We start from the raw sequence: 16,389 nt of genomic DNA, 5'->3' as shown, positions 1-16,389 counted from the left end.
TGCCTGAACAAGATTAAACAGAAGTAAGACCCTATGTTAATTATTATATAGGAGGAGATAGGAGATGGCTGGCAGTGGAGACAAAAAATGGGAATGAATGCAATTCTGTCGTGTAAGCATGCACACGTGCATGCATACACTGTATGCGTACACTACTTGCCCCAATAGGGCCACCCTAGTCAAAACATGTCTGGACATGGTGCCACTGACCCTGTACCCTCAGGTCAGGACACCTACACGTACACACACAAGCGCACACGCACACATATACACATATACACGCACACACACACGCACACGCACACACACACACACACACACACACACACACACACACACACACACACACACACACACACACACACACAGTACTCCACTCTTCATGTACCTGTGGAAGGGCAATGGAGAGTTGTCTCTGGAGGGATTCCTTCTCATGGCCCAGCTCTCGGAGACGTAGGTGCGCTGTCCCCAGACAGTCCTGGGTCTCTCTCAGGCTCTCCAGCAGCCTCTCTCTCTCCGTCAGCATGTTCACCATTAGAGACTCCAGGTTGCCTGTGCTTCCCCCCTCGTCGCCGCTCCGGGGCTCTCGGCTCCCGTAACCTCCCCCCAAGTTGCCCATGCCTGCCCCCATCGCTCCTCCGCCACCGCCCGCCGGGGAAGGTGAGCCCCCGCTTCCCCCACCACGTCCATCCTCCGAGATGGTGGGCATCACCTCGCACATCATCTTGAGGCCGGGGAGGGCGAGGCTTGAGTGAGAGCGGAGACTGGGGCGTTTTAGGCGTTTCTCAAGAAGCCGTGGACGCCTGCTGCAAAATCCAGGGGTGTCTGTGGGAAGCTTTGCGGGTAGAGCCTGAAAGAATAGCCCTATGTGTTGAGCAACCACTTGATTGTCTCAAGTAAAAGTTAATTGGCTCATTAGGTAACGGTGGCACTGATTGGGTGAGGTAACGCCCTGGTGCTGTGCATGGGGAGGGGGTGCTTTAAGAAAGATTAATGTACCTGTATGTGCACATGGGGGGGTGTGTGTATGAGTGAGGGGCCAAGGGGGAAGGAAAAGTTTCCAGTTGTCAGGATGGTAGGGTGGAATGCAGGGCAGGATTACTTGGGATCATGGTTGAAGGGAGGAGAGAGGTAAGAGGGAGGAGAGCACATAGTGTTGCAGGCAGGCCTCACACCCCCAGGCCAGTCCTCACACCGATGAGAGAAGCACCTGGAAATAGAAGATTGGCACAGGTCATTTTAGGCAATTTGTGTTATGGAGTAGAGTAGACAGTAGAGTGAACAGAGTGGGAGATATGGGTGTGAGTAAGTGAGTGAGAGACAGATCGGCACAATTTGGCAGAGAGAGAAAGCAAGATACATGGAATTGAGATGATGGACAGTTGTCTGTGCATGGAGGCCAGTATCAGGCCACATATACTCTCTCTGGAATAGCATGATGATTGCATAATGCAAGCATATAGTTTCCACCCGCCACATGCTATTAATAAGGCAATAATGTATCATATCTTCAGTCATAGCAATGTTTTAATTCCTATACTCACAACCACAGACGGGTATGCCATGCATGCGCCTATATACCTCAATCAACAATCAGTCAAATTGGTATTGCAGTGCCAGAAATTCGGTGTGATGTGTTCACTGGTTATCTCGATACACGCGTCTGGAGTAATCCATCCATCGCTTGCATGTCTCCGCTTATCTCCGAGGATCCATAGTCATAATGCTAATAATGAATGCGCATGATATACGGAAATGAGTCATGAAAGGTGCCTTTACATGCATCAGCAGCCTACAGAATACGTTCTTGTATCTAACACATATATAAAGAACAATTAGTAGGCCTATAAGTAGCGTTAAGGATGCTGTGCTGTTTCATATATTCATATGAAAAAGGGTGTCATCATGAATTGTAATTATATGGACTGTATCCGGGAGGAAATATGTTACTTTCTACGCCTCTGTAATCCAAGACATGATAAGATATTCATTGTTAATTATTTTGCTGATTATGTGTAGAAGATTAAACCGGTAAATACATTGTTAACAGGATGAAATAAGGGCCTGGGTGAAATACAGTCAAATGGTCGATCATTTATAGCCTAGGTAGAGCCTTATTAACACTATATCACATCATTGTGGGGAAGTGCCAATCATTTTGTCAATAATGTGTAGGCCTAGCTTAACATCAAATATAACATTTCAACCATTTTCTTTAATACTGAAACGTTATTTGTCGACAAACAAATCGTTCCCTTTTTTATTCCGACTGCCGACTGACTGCAAGGCGTTTATTTCCTATCAACACCCCGGCCGTCGCCTCGCCCCCTCTGCGCGGCGCATCCCCCTCCCCACAAACAGCTGGACGGTCTAATGCACGGCGCTACATATCATAACATCGGCTAAAATGCTATCGATGCTGGCTACTGTATGGTTTTCATCTTACCCTTTCCATTGTCGGGAGAGAAAAAGCGACTATCATCCCCAATTACTCCATGATCGGAGCATCTCTGACCGACAGAGGCTGCAGGCTATCCCCGTTAAAAGCCCGGTTCCCCTCCCTCCCTCTCTCTCTCTCACCCTCCCTCTCTCTCTCTCACTCCCCCCCTTCTCTCTCTCTCTCTCTCACACACACACACACACACACACACACACACACACACACACACACACACACACACACACACACACACACACTTTTAGCTCTCCTCAGCGCTCCTTCTCCTGGGAAGATGCTGCCTCTTAAAGAAACAACTTGCATTTCCTTTAAGATATCGATATATTCTATCACCAAACTCGTGTTCATTATTTTTTATTTCTTAACACGTAACGTACTTGTGATTTATTAAATTTCAACACGTGAAATTTGCACACGGTTCTAAGGGTTTTTACTCAAGAAACAAAAAAATAAAAAAATAAGAAAAGTAAAATGCCAATTGTTAAGCAATGGCACCCTCTGGTGTCTAATACAAGAAATGCAATGCACCTGCATGTAGGGTTTAGGGCAAATTTCACGTTTAGGCAATCACCGTTTTGATCAATAATTATAGTATTAAAGCATCACCCGCGAGACTGCGATAACTTTAAAGTCCCAAGTCTCACACGGCATATTAAGCATTTGGTTGGATATTGGTGTAGAATAGATGATATCTGTTGAAAAAAATAGTAATAATAAAAGAAAGGAAATCTGCATATCAAATATTTAGGCTATTTCACAAATTAAATCGCCCGCTGGTCTTGACAGAAGGCTGGCAGACGAGCCGGTGGAACTAACCAATGGCCATCATCGCAAGTCACCAAAGCGTCAGTACCTCAACCAATCGATGCCACCGGTAGGCGAAGTCAAACATGAGGTTTGGGCAGGGCAGCGCGGTAAAAAGCGTTCCGGAAGAGATGACGTAATGTCCTCCTACCTAGAGATTGATAGATGATGATGGAAGCCCACCGCTGAGATTCATTCACTGATTCAGAGTGCATTTAAATTAGATTGGCAACATATTTGGTTGCATGAGGGGAGTGGGATATCCAAAATGAAAGGGATACAGACTACTAGTACACAAAAAGAGAAAGAGTGAGGTGAAAGAGGCGAGCCAATAAGGTCTGACAAGCAAGTGTCACATGCAGTTTCAGTTGCAGAGATGCCTGACATCCGTCTTCTCAGAAAATCTCAGGCCAGTGGAAGCAGAGTGGAAGCACACCCACGCTATTTGACCAAACCCTTCAGTACTGTAAGCTCAGCACAATGTCAAAGGGAAGCATCATTTGCAGAATTACTGTTGCATGGGATTGATTGAAGGCCAGCCCAGGCAGGGTTGGGTAATGGGTATAATAAAAAATCAGAATGAATTAATTATTGTGTGTGTGTGTGTAAAAGTAAGCAAAGATATTACATCAGACTCACACAGACATTAGTATTGTTGTAGTGACATGTTAATATAGTATTATAGACTAATAGGCTACCATAGTCATCATGGTAACAGTGAGGGGGGTGCCTGTTCAATTATATGGAAACTGTGAAACTCACTAACAGATTCACCCCCCCCAGCCAAGTACATAATATAGACAGTGTACAGTGTACACATACTGTGTAAAAACAATTGTACACATACCTATCTGACTGATAGGTCACATATAAACTAGGACAGTTTAAAGTGTGAGCTAGAGAGGTGTGAACAAATCTCAAATAAATGGACCAGTCTTACACAGCTTAACACTGAATTAAGTTGGCAAAACATCATGTATTAATATCCATTTAATCAGATGAAACCTGAGCTTCATACGACCGAAGGAGATCAAATAGCAATGACATGATCCCCATGGTTAGTCCCTCTGTAGTGACATCACCGGAGTGAGTGACAGGGGGCAGCTGCGTGGCCACCAGGAGAGGAGGGGTCATGTTGGGGTTATGAGAGGTCAGTGGGTTAGTGGTATGCTGATAGGAATGTACCGTGTATGGCGCCAGAGGGACCAAATCCTGGTGACAAGAAGGACCAGTCCCCAGGGAGCCATGCCACTGGCACTGGAGAAGACAGAATGTTAATACAAAAATAAAGAAATTGAGCCGACGTTTTATGGAGCAAAGCAGGACACTACATAATATAATAGTTGAATCAGTTGAACAAGTTTATAGATGGAAACTAGATTTAATTTTAGCAGATATACAATGTTTGATGTAAAAACAAGGACAAGGCACACATATTCTTCAGATTGAGAAGCAATTAAAAATAAAGTACAACATGGATCCAATGATGTGAGAACTTTATTCTTTATTGAAATGTAGACCACAGAAATGCAGAGATTATGTTTAGCTACAATAAAATGTGCCAATCTCACCCAATTTATACATATTTTCACATAATTAATTCTGCAGAACCCACGTGAATACACAGTAAAATCCTCAATGTTCATTTAGCGATCTGTAACACAAGAGACGAAATAAATGTGCCCAAATAGACATTTAGTTACATTTGTACACACTGAATGAGTTTTACTGTGTGCCAGTGCATATCAGAGTGTGCAGGTACAGGTGTGTGTGTGTGTGTGCTGCATTAGGTGTGTGAAGGTAGATTCTGTGGAGGTTCTGCTTCAGCAGGTGCATTAATTTGGACTCCAGCTTCTTGCTCAACTGGCGCTTTCACCACTGAAATGGACAGAGTAGGTTCAGTTACTGAAAGCATATACAACAAAATAATTAAATTACATCAGATGTCTAAGCACATAGTAAAAACCCATCTAGGTTTCACCTTGATCTTCTGCTTTTTGCTCATTCAGCTCTTGATGATGGAACTGCAGTTCTCCATTAGGACCTGCTGGAGGCTGTGGCTGTCCATCCACTGCCGGTTGGCCCTTCTGTCTCTGAGACATCTCTAACACTGCCTAAAAAGGACAGAGATATTGTGTATCATCATTAGAATGTACTTTTAGCCGCTTTAGACTTTAGTCATTTTTTGAGTCCATCTTCATACTGTATAGTGTTTATAAGGCACTGACTCAATGTGGGGTCCTTGTGGGTCCATTTGTACACTTTCAGATGTAAATTAACACCATGAACTAATGCATATCAAACTGGGGGTCCTTGGGGAAAACAAACAAAAAACAGTGGATGGATCAGTACCTGCTGGTACTCTCTCCTCTGTGCCTCCAGGGCCTTGCCCCTCTCTTTAAGCAGCTCCTGTTCCTGCTGTAGAGATGCTGCCCTCCTTTGAAGCTCCTCTTCTTTACCCCGTAGCTCTATCTCAAAACCCTGGAGTTCTTCTTCTGTGTACACAGGCTTGGTGTCGTCCAGAGTCTGGAGGGATGGGAGGACCATATAGGTTGTGATGTAATATCACACACACAGTAACAAGATAATAATGGATGCACACATTCAAGCATGAATTAAGGCCTGGGACGATTGGTGGGTGCACAGGTCTCCAGGCAGCCTCCAGCTAAATCAAATCAAAAAAAGTGTGAATCCTGTGTGGGAAGTTTTCTACTGTCACTTGAGAAAGTTACCAAATTGGCATGACTAGTGTGCAAACTGTGCATTTGCAATGTCACTTAATTTTGTTTGTAACTTCTAAATCTCTTTTGGACAATCAGCCTTGAAAATACAATTTGTATGTTTTGGATTAGTGTTAAATTGTGGCCTCCTTTTTTATATAGATGTCAAATTGTTGATATTTCTTTTGGTTTCTTTCTACTTTTTAACAATTCTATCTTTTAAAGGCCTCTTGTGGACAGGTGATGGAAATTCTCACATTCTCAAATTCTAACATTCTCTTGGAAGTAGCAGCCTCTAGTGTTTTTCTGTGATAGTCTTCTGCAACACACAGAATAGCTGCTGGAGGAAGGAAGAAACACGTTTTTGAAAGGTTCGGGCTACGTCAACGCGCTTTACCTGCCACTCTTTTGCATTGTTAAACTCCTTCTTTTCTGTGGATTTGAGGAACTCTTCCAGGGTGACAAGTCGATCCTTGTTGACATCCACCTTTAAGACAGGAGAAATACAGGTCACATCAAGCATTTGATGGGAAAGATAAAACAATGTATACAAAAATATAACACTACTAACATTTTCCATGACATGCTCCCTCATTCTCAGCCTCTCTTCCTCCATCTCAGTCATATCATCCTCCTCGTTTTTGGGGTCATAGACCTTCTCCAGCTGAAACATGGTAAAGAATAGGTAAGATTATGTGAAATCAGTTTAAAAAAAAAGATACTGCATAGATTGTGCAGTCAGATAAAATCTTGACTCCTCAAAAAAGTTGACCGTACCTCTTTAGTGAAGAGAGCCTCAAGTTCCTGTTCATCTAAAACGGCATCTTCATTTGCATCTAAGCACAGCAGAGACCAAAGCACATAACTTATAATGCATCTTGGCCATGATGAATCAAAGGGTTATATGGCGAAAAGGAACGGGAGCTGCTTACCATGCAGTTTGAAGAAGGTTTTGGGGTTGAACTCCTGTGGATCCAGGCCGTCTGTCTCCTCCCACACCTCTCGCAGCTGAGCAACGCTACCCTGAGCAGGACAGAGAAAAATTGTTGCTTACTGACAAGGCCTGAAAACAGCTGCAGGAACAAAAAAACATTACTTTGAAATCTCACAATATCAGTTAATAACATTAGTTTCTTTCACATACAAAAGCTGCGAATTAATTTCTTTTCCTGTGAACATCTTTTCTTATCACAATCTGCCAGGCAGGCTTACTCAGTTTGAATTATATAAGGCTGCCGCAGAAGAGCCCACCACCACAGCTACAGCCTACCCATTTTATAGCCATGCTAGTGAAAGGTTCATGTAATTTCAACCATCTCTGGAGGCTACTGGATCTTAACAAGGCTGTGGAGAACGGAATACTTGATAAAAACATAGACAAAACAATGATTCATAACAAGTTCTGTAACTGTAGAGTGTGGCTGGAACACAAGAATGAAAAAGAAATAATTGAGCCAGACGGATTTAAGCTCTGCTTACTGGAGCGTTGACTTTGGGGTGCTGCCTGTGTTTTTCCTTAAGCTCCTGAATCCTCTTCTCCTCTTTCTCTCTCTTCTCCTGGTCCAGTCCCTTCAGGTACTCCCTCCGCTCATGCTCCTTCAGCATCTCATAGCGTTTGAACTCCTCATGTCTATCAGCATCATAGTTCTCCAGATCCTTGGTTGCCTAGAGTGAATTATCAAACAAGCAAAAGGAGTCAATGAGAAAGTCTGAAGCAGTTGTAATACCACCAGTGAGTGGATTGTCTGTGTTTGTGGATAAAAAAATAAATAAAAACAAAACAAAACAAAAGACAGACAGACAGCAAATATGCTACACTTAAATATTTGTTACGGGCCATTACTGTTGAAATAAGCAGCTCGAGGTCTTTAGCTTCAAAGGTGTTTTGGTTGTGTGGATCCAGATGTTCAAACTGCTTCAACAACGAGGCATGGTCCATCTGTAGACCTAGAGAACAGACAGAGACATTAGATATTGTATACCACATACCGGGACATTTAAACTCTCTGAATTTGTCTTCACTAAAATGAACACCAACTGCACAAGCATGTGCTTTGAACAGCAACTTGAAAGCAGACTTGTATGCACACAGTCACTCATCACTGGTCTACTTCAAATGCCAACCACTCACTCTGTGTGTTGGTGCTGTCCAGTTTGGCTTTCAGCAGCATCCTGAGGCGGGACACCTCCTGCCTCTTCAGCTCATCCAGACGGGTGCGGACGTGGTGACCCACCAGATCCAGCTCCTTACTGAGACGACCATTCTAAACGGAGAGGAGAGCTTCAGATTAGCCTGGGTTCCGGCCTGATTCGCTGCGTTCCGTGGATTTGTATTGTCACTTTAGGCTGGAACCCAGGCTAGCTTCAGATTGCTTTTCATTCATTTTCATTGTGAAACATAGAGAGAGAGAGAGAGAGAGAGAGAGAGAGAGAGAGAGAGAGAGAGAGAGAGAGAGAGAGAGAGATTAGACAGAGACTAACCTTGATGTCTTCTGTATTAGCTGTCTGGAGTTTCTCTCTAAAGTGAGGATCTGTCTCTAAGACCTCAATCACCTCCCTTAAATACCTGTCATAGTACAGGCCTGTGTCCTGCAATAGATATCATGGATTTAGTACATACACACACACCACATACAGATGAATACATCAACACAAGTTAATAGACTGATAGTCTTTCTCGTTTTCTTTTGGGGTTCTTGTTGCTATCTACAACAGTATATAGCAACATTCGGCCTCAGTCCTAAATGGGCTAATAGTGAATTGAGATAATAAAGTGCAGTACCACATTCTCCTCCTGCTTCTCCTCTTCAACATGCTGGGCTTCCTGCTGTGCCACATTACGGTCAATAGGCACAGAGCAGACGACAGCCGCGGCGGACAGAAGTAGCAGCCAGCGAGGATTCAACTTCATCCTCATTCCTCCTAGTATACACATGAATGCACATGATGAACTGAGTCTGAGAGAGCACTCAGACAGAGAGACTGTTTGTTACATGCTTAGACAGAGTTTTATTGTAGAGCAGTACATAAATGAATATCAGACTGTGTGTTGAGGACAGTGGTTCTCAGCCTGTGGGTTGGGTGATTTTGATGGGGGGGGGATAATTTACCGGTAATTTAAGGACTTTTAAGACCTTTTTAATGCCTAAAACATTAAATGTAACCAAGGAACTTAAGAGCTAAAAAACAAAAGTAAAAAGACAGTGATCATGTGTGTCCCAAAAAAATAATAATTGTATACTGATTTATACAAGTGAACTTGAAGCTGATAGAATTGCTGATATCTGTTGCAGGCGTGTCCTACGTCCTTAAATGGCAGCCTGCTACCAGTGCATCCCAGTCACGGGTTTATAGGTACTCCAGTCTTCCAGTAAGGATGACACAGCATGCGATTACATTGACTGCAACGTTAGAAATTACACTGGCTATAAACGTTACAAGTAGCCTACATGCCAGGTCGGTAACTGGAGCATCAGGACAGGAGCAAGGACGAGATGACGTCATCATGGTCATGGATGAGAATAACACGCAGCAGGAAAATAGAGTTATATCTACAATTTGCTCAACCCAAAACATGTAATACATCGTACATCCCACTATGCCAAACATTTTCTTTGTTGTATTGTATTTTCCCTGCATATCCTCTGTGGACATGTTTTCAATCATAACGTTACTGGTTGCGACGTAAATATTTACATCCATGTAGCTAAGTAGCAGGCAGCTACATCACATTTCTTGATGATTTCAACTCGCCGTAAACATCATTTCGACATATAGATTAAAATTGAAGCAAACATAAACGCAGAGCATCTCTTACCGTGGATGATTTGTTTATCTAACCCAGTAACCTCACCCGGGCCGCCAGCGTATTTCCTATTAACTTTGAGTCGCGGGAAATGGACGTCATAAAGACGAGACGATGTTTGTAGGCAAATGAGAGTTGTAGTTCCTTTCTGGAAGTTCAGTTTTATTCGGAAAATTCCCAGAAAGTTTTTGTTTCATTTAAAACAGCTTAAAACTTTGGTCAGGGTGCCATGACCAACTTTCTTTCTTTCTTTCTTTTCACCTTTGATGTTATCTGTTTTTTTCCCCCTTTCTTTTTCCTTCCTCTTTTTTAAATTCAATCTTATAATCTAAACATGACTTTTCAAGCTGAATGGAAAGCATGAAAAATAAACGTTTTAAATGGAAGCAATGGTTGTATGAATGTTTTTTAATTGTTTTAAAAAATATATCTGTCGTATTTACTTACAGTTACTTGTAACACGAACATTATAACATAATAAAGCAATAGTGGATTGAAATAAATTAACAAATTGCACATAATAATAAATACAATGTATAAATATACATAAAATAAAACTAAGTTAGAATTACATTAACAAATAGTACTGTATATATTAAAATATGGCACAAATAACTCAATTACAAAAATGATCACCAATAAATAAGGTTAAAAATAAATAACTAACAATAATAATAAATAACAATAACGCAATAAAGTAGCCTATTTGTAAACATTTTAAATATGGCAAACATGTTGAGGCATTTATATCAGTAAAATCTGGGAACCCAATCGGTTAAAAAAAAAGGGAAAAAAAGATTGAGTTCATCTGTCTTGAGAGATTAATATCAGAATCTGTCTTGAGAGATTAATATCAGTTTGACTGATGCACTTAAAGATTTTGATTGATTTCATACAATCAATGTAGCACTTTACTTATTTAGATGCGTTTAGAAATCAATGTCTCTCATGTCAGTAGGAGTTCCTGCCCTTTCATTTTCATCCATCTCTTCATCCTTTCCCATGGGGGTTCCCTGAAGTCCATTCCTTAAACGTTGTCTGAGGACAGATTCTATCATTTCACTGTAGCACTGCAGCACTACCTGTGATGACAAAGAGAAGACAACAGATAAAGTATGATAATCGCAACAGATGCAACTCTGTCAAATCACAGTCACATGTAACCTGCTACATGTCACTCAAACACCACATCAACATCTTTTTGTATACAGGCACTACTCTTGCCCAAGCTATTCCATTTAATTTATTTTATTTGCATATTTTTATTGCATATGTAATGTAACACTGTGCACATTGTGTTACATTACATATGCAATAAAAATATTATTGTTGCATTGGTCATGTTTAACATGTGAAAAAAAAAAACATTTTGCTTTCACCATAAGCTCCCAAACTGTTCCATGATGCCAAGGACACCGAAATAGCTATAGCCTATTGCAAAATGTCTTAAAAAGGCAAATAATGTTGATTTACAAACTGTAGCAGAGTGACATGTGAGCTTGTAGATTGCTATTTTGCCAAAATAGGGAGATAACAGATTGAAAGCCTAGCCTAGTTGAACTGGGACAATCATTTTATGATTAATGATTAATATAGCCTATACTTTTTAATGATTTCCTTTTTCCCCCCTCTCCTTTCTAATTGGCTTTGCATTCTTGAAGTTTGTTTTGAAATAAGGATTTTCAGACTCTATGGTATACATTTATACAATACTTACAGGGTCAGTTTGACAAAGCTCTGCTAGCCTTTCGCTCATATGGGCAAGCACACTGGGCCCTTGGGTGCTCAGGCCCCGGAGGGCAGAGTTCATTGAAGCTGCAGCAATAAGCGACGGAGGTACTCCCAAGAAACCAGAGTCACAGACACACATAGCAACCAGCGTATCGCTATGCCGACGCAAGGCTGAAAGGGGCTCCTGAGAGTCAGTGTCTCCATCTTTCCTCTCGTCCACAGTGGCTACAAGATGTGGGAGGAAGTCCTGAGGAGTCACTGCCGCTGTGTCCCATCGAAGAGTTGCAAGGATAACACGTTCCATTTCCTTGTGAAGGGAAGAAAGAAAATAGCACATAAATGACTTAGAAATGCATGGATGATGTAGTGAGGCATTATGCTGAGATGAGATGAGATGAGATGAGATGAGATGAGATGAGATGAGATGAGATGAGATGAGATGAAAGGTAACAACACTGATGCCAAAACAGATATTTAAGTTATCTCTAACAATCACATTTTCATTTGACTGACTCACTCGTAGATTGGAGGGGAGGAAGCTGTATTCAGCCGCAGCACACAGAGTATCAGCGGTGATATTCTCACACTCTGTAAGTTTTGAGGCGATAAGGATGCAGGCAGCGGTCAGACAGTACGGAGAGACCGGCAAGGACAAGGAGGCGGATAGGAACCTGTCCATCAAAGAGACAGAGAGAGGGAACACTGCCTCATCACAGCCACGGTCACAGCACACCTGGAGAGGAGATAGTGAAGAAATGGCCATCACAGTTAGCACAGTAACTTTAATACTAATACTAATAATAATAAAATAAAATAAAAAATAAATCACAGTAACTCTGAATGAACCTGGCTCTCAGAATTAAATGAACACTGAGGATTTTACTGTGATAAGATCATTTTTACCTCAAGGGACCATTTTGTAAGCTCCTCTCTGCGCTCTGGATCTCTCTGCATGAGAGCAATATAGAGGTTTGAGGGCATATATCTCTCCTCCATCTGAAGCAGCCGCTGGATCACACGATGCCCAGACACGGTGGGGTCCCAGGGGGCCCGGAGTTGAGCTGAGCCCCTGGCCTGGCCCTTCCCCGGACTCCTGTCCTCATAGTCATGATCCACCTCCTCCACCTGGCCATGAGCCTCCTCTGTCTCCTCGCACCACAGAGACACAGACATGCCTCTGCCTATACCAAAACAGTCTAGTAAAGTAGATAGACGGATCCTTTTTTTTATGTGAAGAGGAGATGAAAATTCAAAGGCGGTGGTCCCTCTCTGTCAACTGAGAAAACAAGATGTTCCACACCAAATGATGCCAGGAGTTACTATGGTCTTAATGCCTGCTTGAGTGTGTGCTCCTCTGTGGTGCTCTGCCGTTTCTTGAACCACAACTCTTCTCTCAGTGTTTTATACCCCGTGAAGACCGAGAGGGCGGGGTACGGATGGGGAAGAGCCAGAGGACACAATAAAGTTAGCAGAAAGGGGTGGTGACATAGTGAGTGACATCAAATAATAAGATGACAACAATGCAGTCTGTGCAACAATTGCTTCAACAGGTGGACAGAGGGAGAAAAAGAGAAGGAGAGAGGGAAGGGGGAGGGAGTTGTACAGACAAGAGAGGGAGTGGCCCGCAGGGACGGCGCAACAGCTTGTCCTCGACGGTGAAAAAGAGACGGGGTGAAACACAGAAGAGGGGAGAAAAAGGGTCATCTCCAGACTCTGACAATGGGAATGGAAAACAAAAGGATGAGGGTGTTTGTTTACGATGTGTAAAATATATATATTTGGGATAGTGGGGAACTGGGGATACATCATTCATTTATAAGATTGCACAACATGTATAATACTGTATATATATATATGTATATATGTGTGTGTGTGTGTGTGTGTGTGTGTGTGTGTGTGTGTGTGTGTGTGTGTGTGTGTGTGTGTGTGTGTGTGTGTGTGTGTGTGTGTGTGTGTGTACTGTGTATGTGTATACACTACGGTGTGTGTGTGTGTGTGTGTGTGTGTGTGTGTGTGTGTGTGTGTGTGTGTGTGTGTGTGTGTGTGTGTGTGTGTGTGTGTGTGTGTGTGTGTATATAATTTGTTTTTTAAAGTGATAACAAACTTTTCCTTGCCTTTGCCTTTTCCCTTTGACCCTGTAGAGATCAACTTAAAATACATCTGTCACTGTCAAAGTCTTGGCACACATAGCTCTCTCTCTCTCTCTGCCCAATCTATCCCAATGTCGCTTTTGCTTCTCTATCCCTGCTTCTTCTCAAGGCAGAGAATAATAATATAATTTCTTTCTCGTATTATTCACCTTTAGAGATGGAATTGCTGTCCTGTGTACTAGGCTGTGTGAATAGCGCCGTCTTGTGGCAACATTGACATCAGACATGAAGCTGTTATTTGTCCTCCCTCTGATATTTCCATTCCATGCAATGTGGATCATTTAGAACCAAGACACCACCATATGCTGGCCTGGTACTGTATTTATTGCTACAGTACAATCCGGCTGTGGCTGCAGATCATTAGGCTCTGTTTAAATGGTCTGATCCCTGCTTTTAATAGAGAACTACTTGACCACAAACTTTTGTGATTATTGTTCTTCTCCTGTGTGCTCATGAACTGTAATAAACTTCTATCTTAGAAAATGACTAGGACTCCATTTGCCTCGACATTCTGATTGTGTCGCTGTCTCAACTCACCATTCTGAGTGGAATCTCATTGTCAAAGCAACCTGTGTCCTGTCACACTCCCCCCCCAGTTCTCTCTCCTCTCCCCTCCCTGTGCCTGTGGCAATCTGCTCCCCCTGTTTAAAGAGCAGTGAATCCACTGGGGAGGGAAGGGCGAGGTATGTGCAACAGACAGTGGAGCCAGGCAGGTCAATGAGCCATATTGTCTCCCTTTACAAATCAGTGTCAGACAACAGCCCCTGGCCTTCTGCCTGCTGCTGTGCCCACACACACACACACACACACACACACACACACACACACACACACACACACACACACACACACACACACACACACACACACACACACACACACACACACACACACACACACACACACACACACACACACACACACACACACACACACACACACACACACACACACACACACACACACACACACACACACACACACACACACACACACACACACACACACGTTGGGTACGGGGTAGACACACTTTCACACCCTCCTTGGGGACTCCACTGACGGTCACAATGGGGTCGCACGTACCAGCAGAGAATACAGATTGTATTTGACACACTCATTACAGGTGGCTTTTCACACATTACGCTTTCATTGGCAGCTCATGTTCCAAATAGACATTCGAGAGCTGCTTAAAGAGACGGAGATAATGTGACCGTGCCGTGACTGATTCTTTAATTGATTTGAGCCAATTATCAATGACTCAAAGTACATTGAACCTGAAGAGGTTGACCATTTGTAGGTTATTGTGTTATTGATAATGGGAAATTTTGCACCAGAAAATAGTGGATGCAAATACTGTGAATCAGTGGAAAGTTGTTTAAAACCACATGAATCGTAGCATCCCTATTCAGGGATTTAAACATACGTCATATATATGCAAATAGCAAATCTACAAGCAAATCTACAAGCTCACAATCTGTCACATTGCAACAGGTTGTGAGCTTGCAGATTGGTTGGACACATACTGTGAATCGGTATAAATTCGCTTAAAACCACATTAACCCATACCCAATCCTGGGGCAAATATTAGGTGAAAATAGCAAGATAACAACTCATTGCATTGGAAGCAACGCTTTTTTACAAAGAGATTTTGTACAGACTACAGAGGGAAGAAAGTAAGATCCCCAGTAGGCCCAATGCCTCTGGACTGCCGGTCAACAAAGGGTTAAAACTACTCGCATCCTGTTGACTGTCTTTTTCACCATTTGTTTATTGGCACAAAACCAAAAGTTTCAAGCAAAAACATTATCCCAAAATGGGGACAAGACAGTATAAAGGTGTTACACAATAATGACATTTTAAAGAAACCGTTACAGAAAGTTACAAACCCACCAACAAGTGGGTCATTGGAATATCATATTAATATAATATAATTATATATTAATATAATAATTTAATACAATTTTTAAAATTACATATCAAATGTTAAAGGCCTCCTAAAAACCCAAACATCTGTTTAATCTACAGATCATTCATCCACTGTAAGAGGTTTCTAAAGACACAATATTGCAACAAGAGACCATAATGCTCAGACACCTGGCTGATTGTAGCAATCATCCCAGAAAATGGGCTTTAAAGCTGTCGAGCAGGCCCTCAGCCATAAAAAGTGCTTTGAACAATATTGAAAGCAGATTGAGTTTGGATGCAAGACTAAGTAAGTTGGGCCCTGCCAGTCAAGTGAGGTCAGGTCATGTGGAGAGAGGGGCGTGAGGAAGTGAAACATGGTGACAGATCGCCCGCCTGTTTAAGGGCCCTGTTAAATTCATACGTCGCAGCTGTATTCAAACAACACTGATGGGAGCAGAGAGGAGGGAGGGAGACAGAGATGAACAGGCAAAGGAAGACTCCACCGGGTCCTGAGAAGGGGGTGTGGTTCAACGCCCCTCATTTTCCAGCTCATTTCCCAGAACAGTGGAGAACAGAGGCCCCATTTTTCCCGAGCCTTTCACCTCACACAGACACCTGCTGGTCAGTGAGGGGGGGAGGAGAGTGATGAGGGCAAAGTTTAACCAGTTCACAAGTTGAGACACTGCATGATGCAAACAAATATGGGAGTATCTTATCATTTCAAACTGGGAATTTGTTCTGCAAACCAAACGACCAATTTTCACATGACCTGAACTGATTCACACTTTTAACTGTATCTTTCAGCTGCCTTATCAG

The 16,389-nt window shown here is 42.6% G+C and overlaps 3 protein-coding genes across 3 annotated transcripts in view; all 3 read right to left on the bottom strand.

Moving 5' to 3' along the window:
* The window catches only part of LOC306937412 (liprin-alpha-3-like), a gene marked incomplete at its 5' end in the record, with an annotated part of 46,345 nt that extends 45,621 nt beyond the window's left edge, over positions 1–724 (bottom strand). Inside the window, one exon of the mRNA XM_079521147.1 lies at positions 389–724. Within this exon, the coding sequence (XP_079377273.1) occupies positions 389–724 (336 nt within the window). The remainder of the gene's footprint in view (positions 1–388) is intronic.
* Positions 725–4,741: 4,017 nt separating this feature from the next.
* On the bottom strand, positions 4,742–9,904 carry nucb1 (nucleobindin 1). The gene is made up of 13 exons (XM_079520034.1): positions 9,800–9,904; positions 8,765–8,904; positions 8,464–8,571; positions 8,114–8,246; positions 7,826–7,929; positions 7,462–7,647; positions 6,915–7,005; positions 6,760–6,818; positions 6,554–6,646; positions 6,380–6,469; positions 5,615–5,788; positions 5,244–5,376; positions 4,742–5,140 (listed from the first exon to the last, which is right to left on the bottom strand). The coding sequence occupies exons 2-13, from the start codon at positions 8,897–8,899 to the stop codon at positions 5,049–5,051; spliced, it is 1,398 nt and encodes a 465-aa protein (XP_079376160.1). The 5' UTR covers positions 8,900–8,904; positions 9,800–9,904; the 3' UTR covers positions 4,742–5,048.
* An 812-nt stretch (positions 9,905–10,716) lies between these two features.
* ccndx (cyclin Dx) lies at positions 10,717–12,691 on the bottom strand (the record flags this gene model as incomplete). Its single annotated transcript, XM_079520832.1, has 4 exons — positions 10,717–10,869; positions 11,505–11,825; positions 12,036–12,251; positions 12,422–12,691. 4 exons carry the CDS (start codon positions 12,689–12,691, stop codon positions 10,717–10,719), a joined length of 960 nt encoding a protein of 319 aa, XP_079376958.1.
* Between the last annotated feature and the right edge of the window lie 3,698 nt (positions 12,692–16,389).

The sequence above is a fragment of the Electrona antarctica genome (genome assembly GCF_951216825.1).
Source record: "Electrona antarctica genome assembly, chromosome: 14".
Taxonomy (NCBI): domain Eukaryota; kingdom Metazoa; phylum Chordata; class Actinopteri; order Myctophiformes; family Myctophidae; genus Electrona; species Electrona antarctica.
Note: the sequence above shows the minus strand (reverse complement) of the source record. Positions and strands in the feature narration are given on the sequence as shown.

Coding starts and splice junctions, on each gene's coding strand:
- nucb1 (XM_079520034.1), bottom strand. CDS start 8,899: ATGAGGATGAAGTTGAATCCTCGCTGGCTGCTACTTCTGTCCGCCGCG. Junction 5,789..6,379: donor ACAATGCAAAAGAGTGGCAG/GTAAAGCGCGTT, acceptor CCATCCCTCCAG/ACTCTGGACGACACCAAGCC. Junction 5,377..5,614: donor AGAGGAGAGAGTACCAGCAG/GTACTGATCCAT, acceptor TGTCCTTTTTAG/GCAGTGTTAGAGATGTCTCA.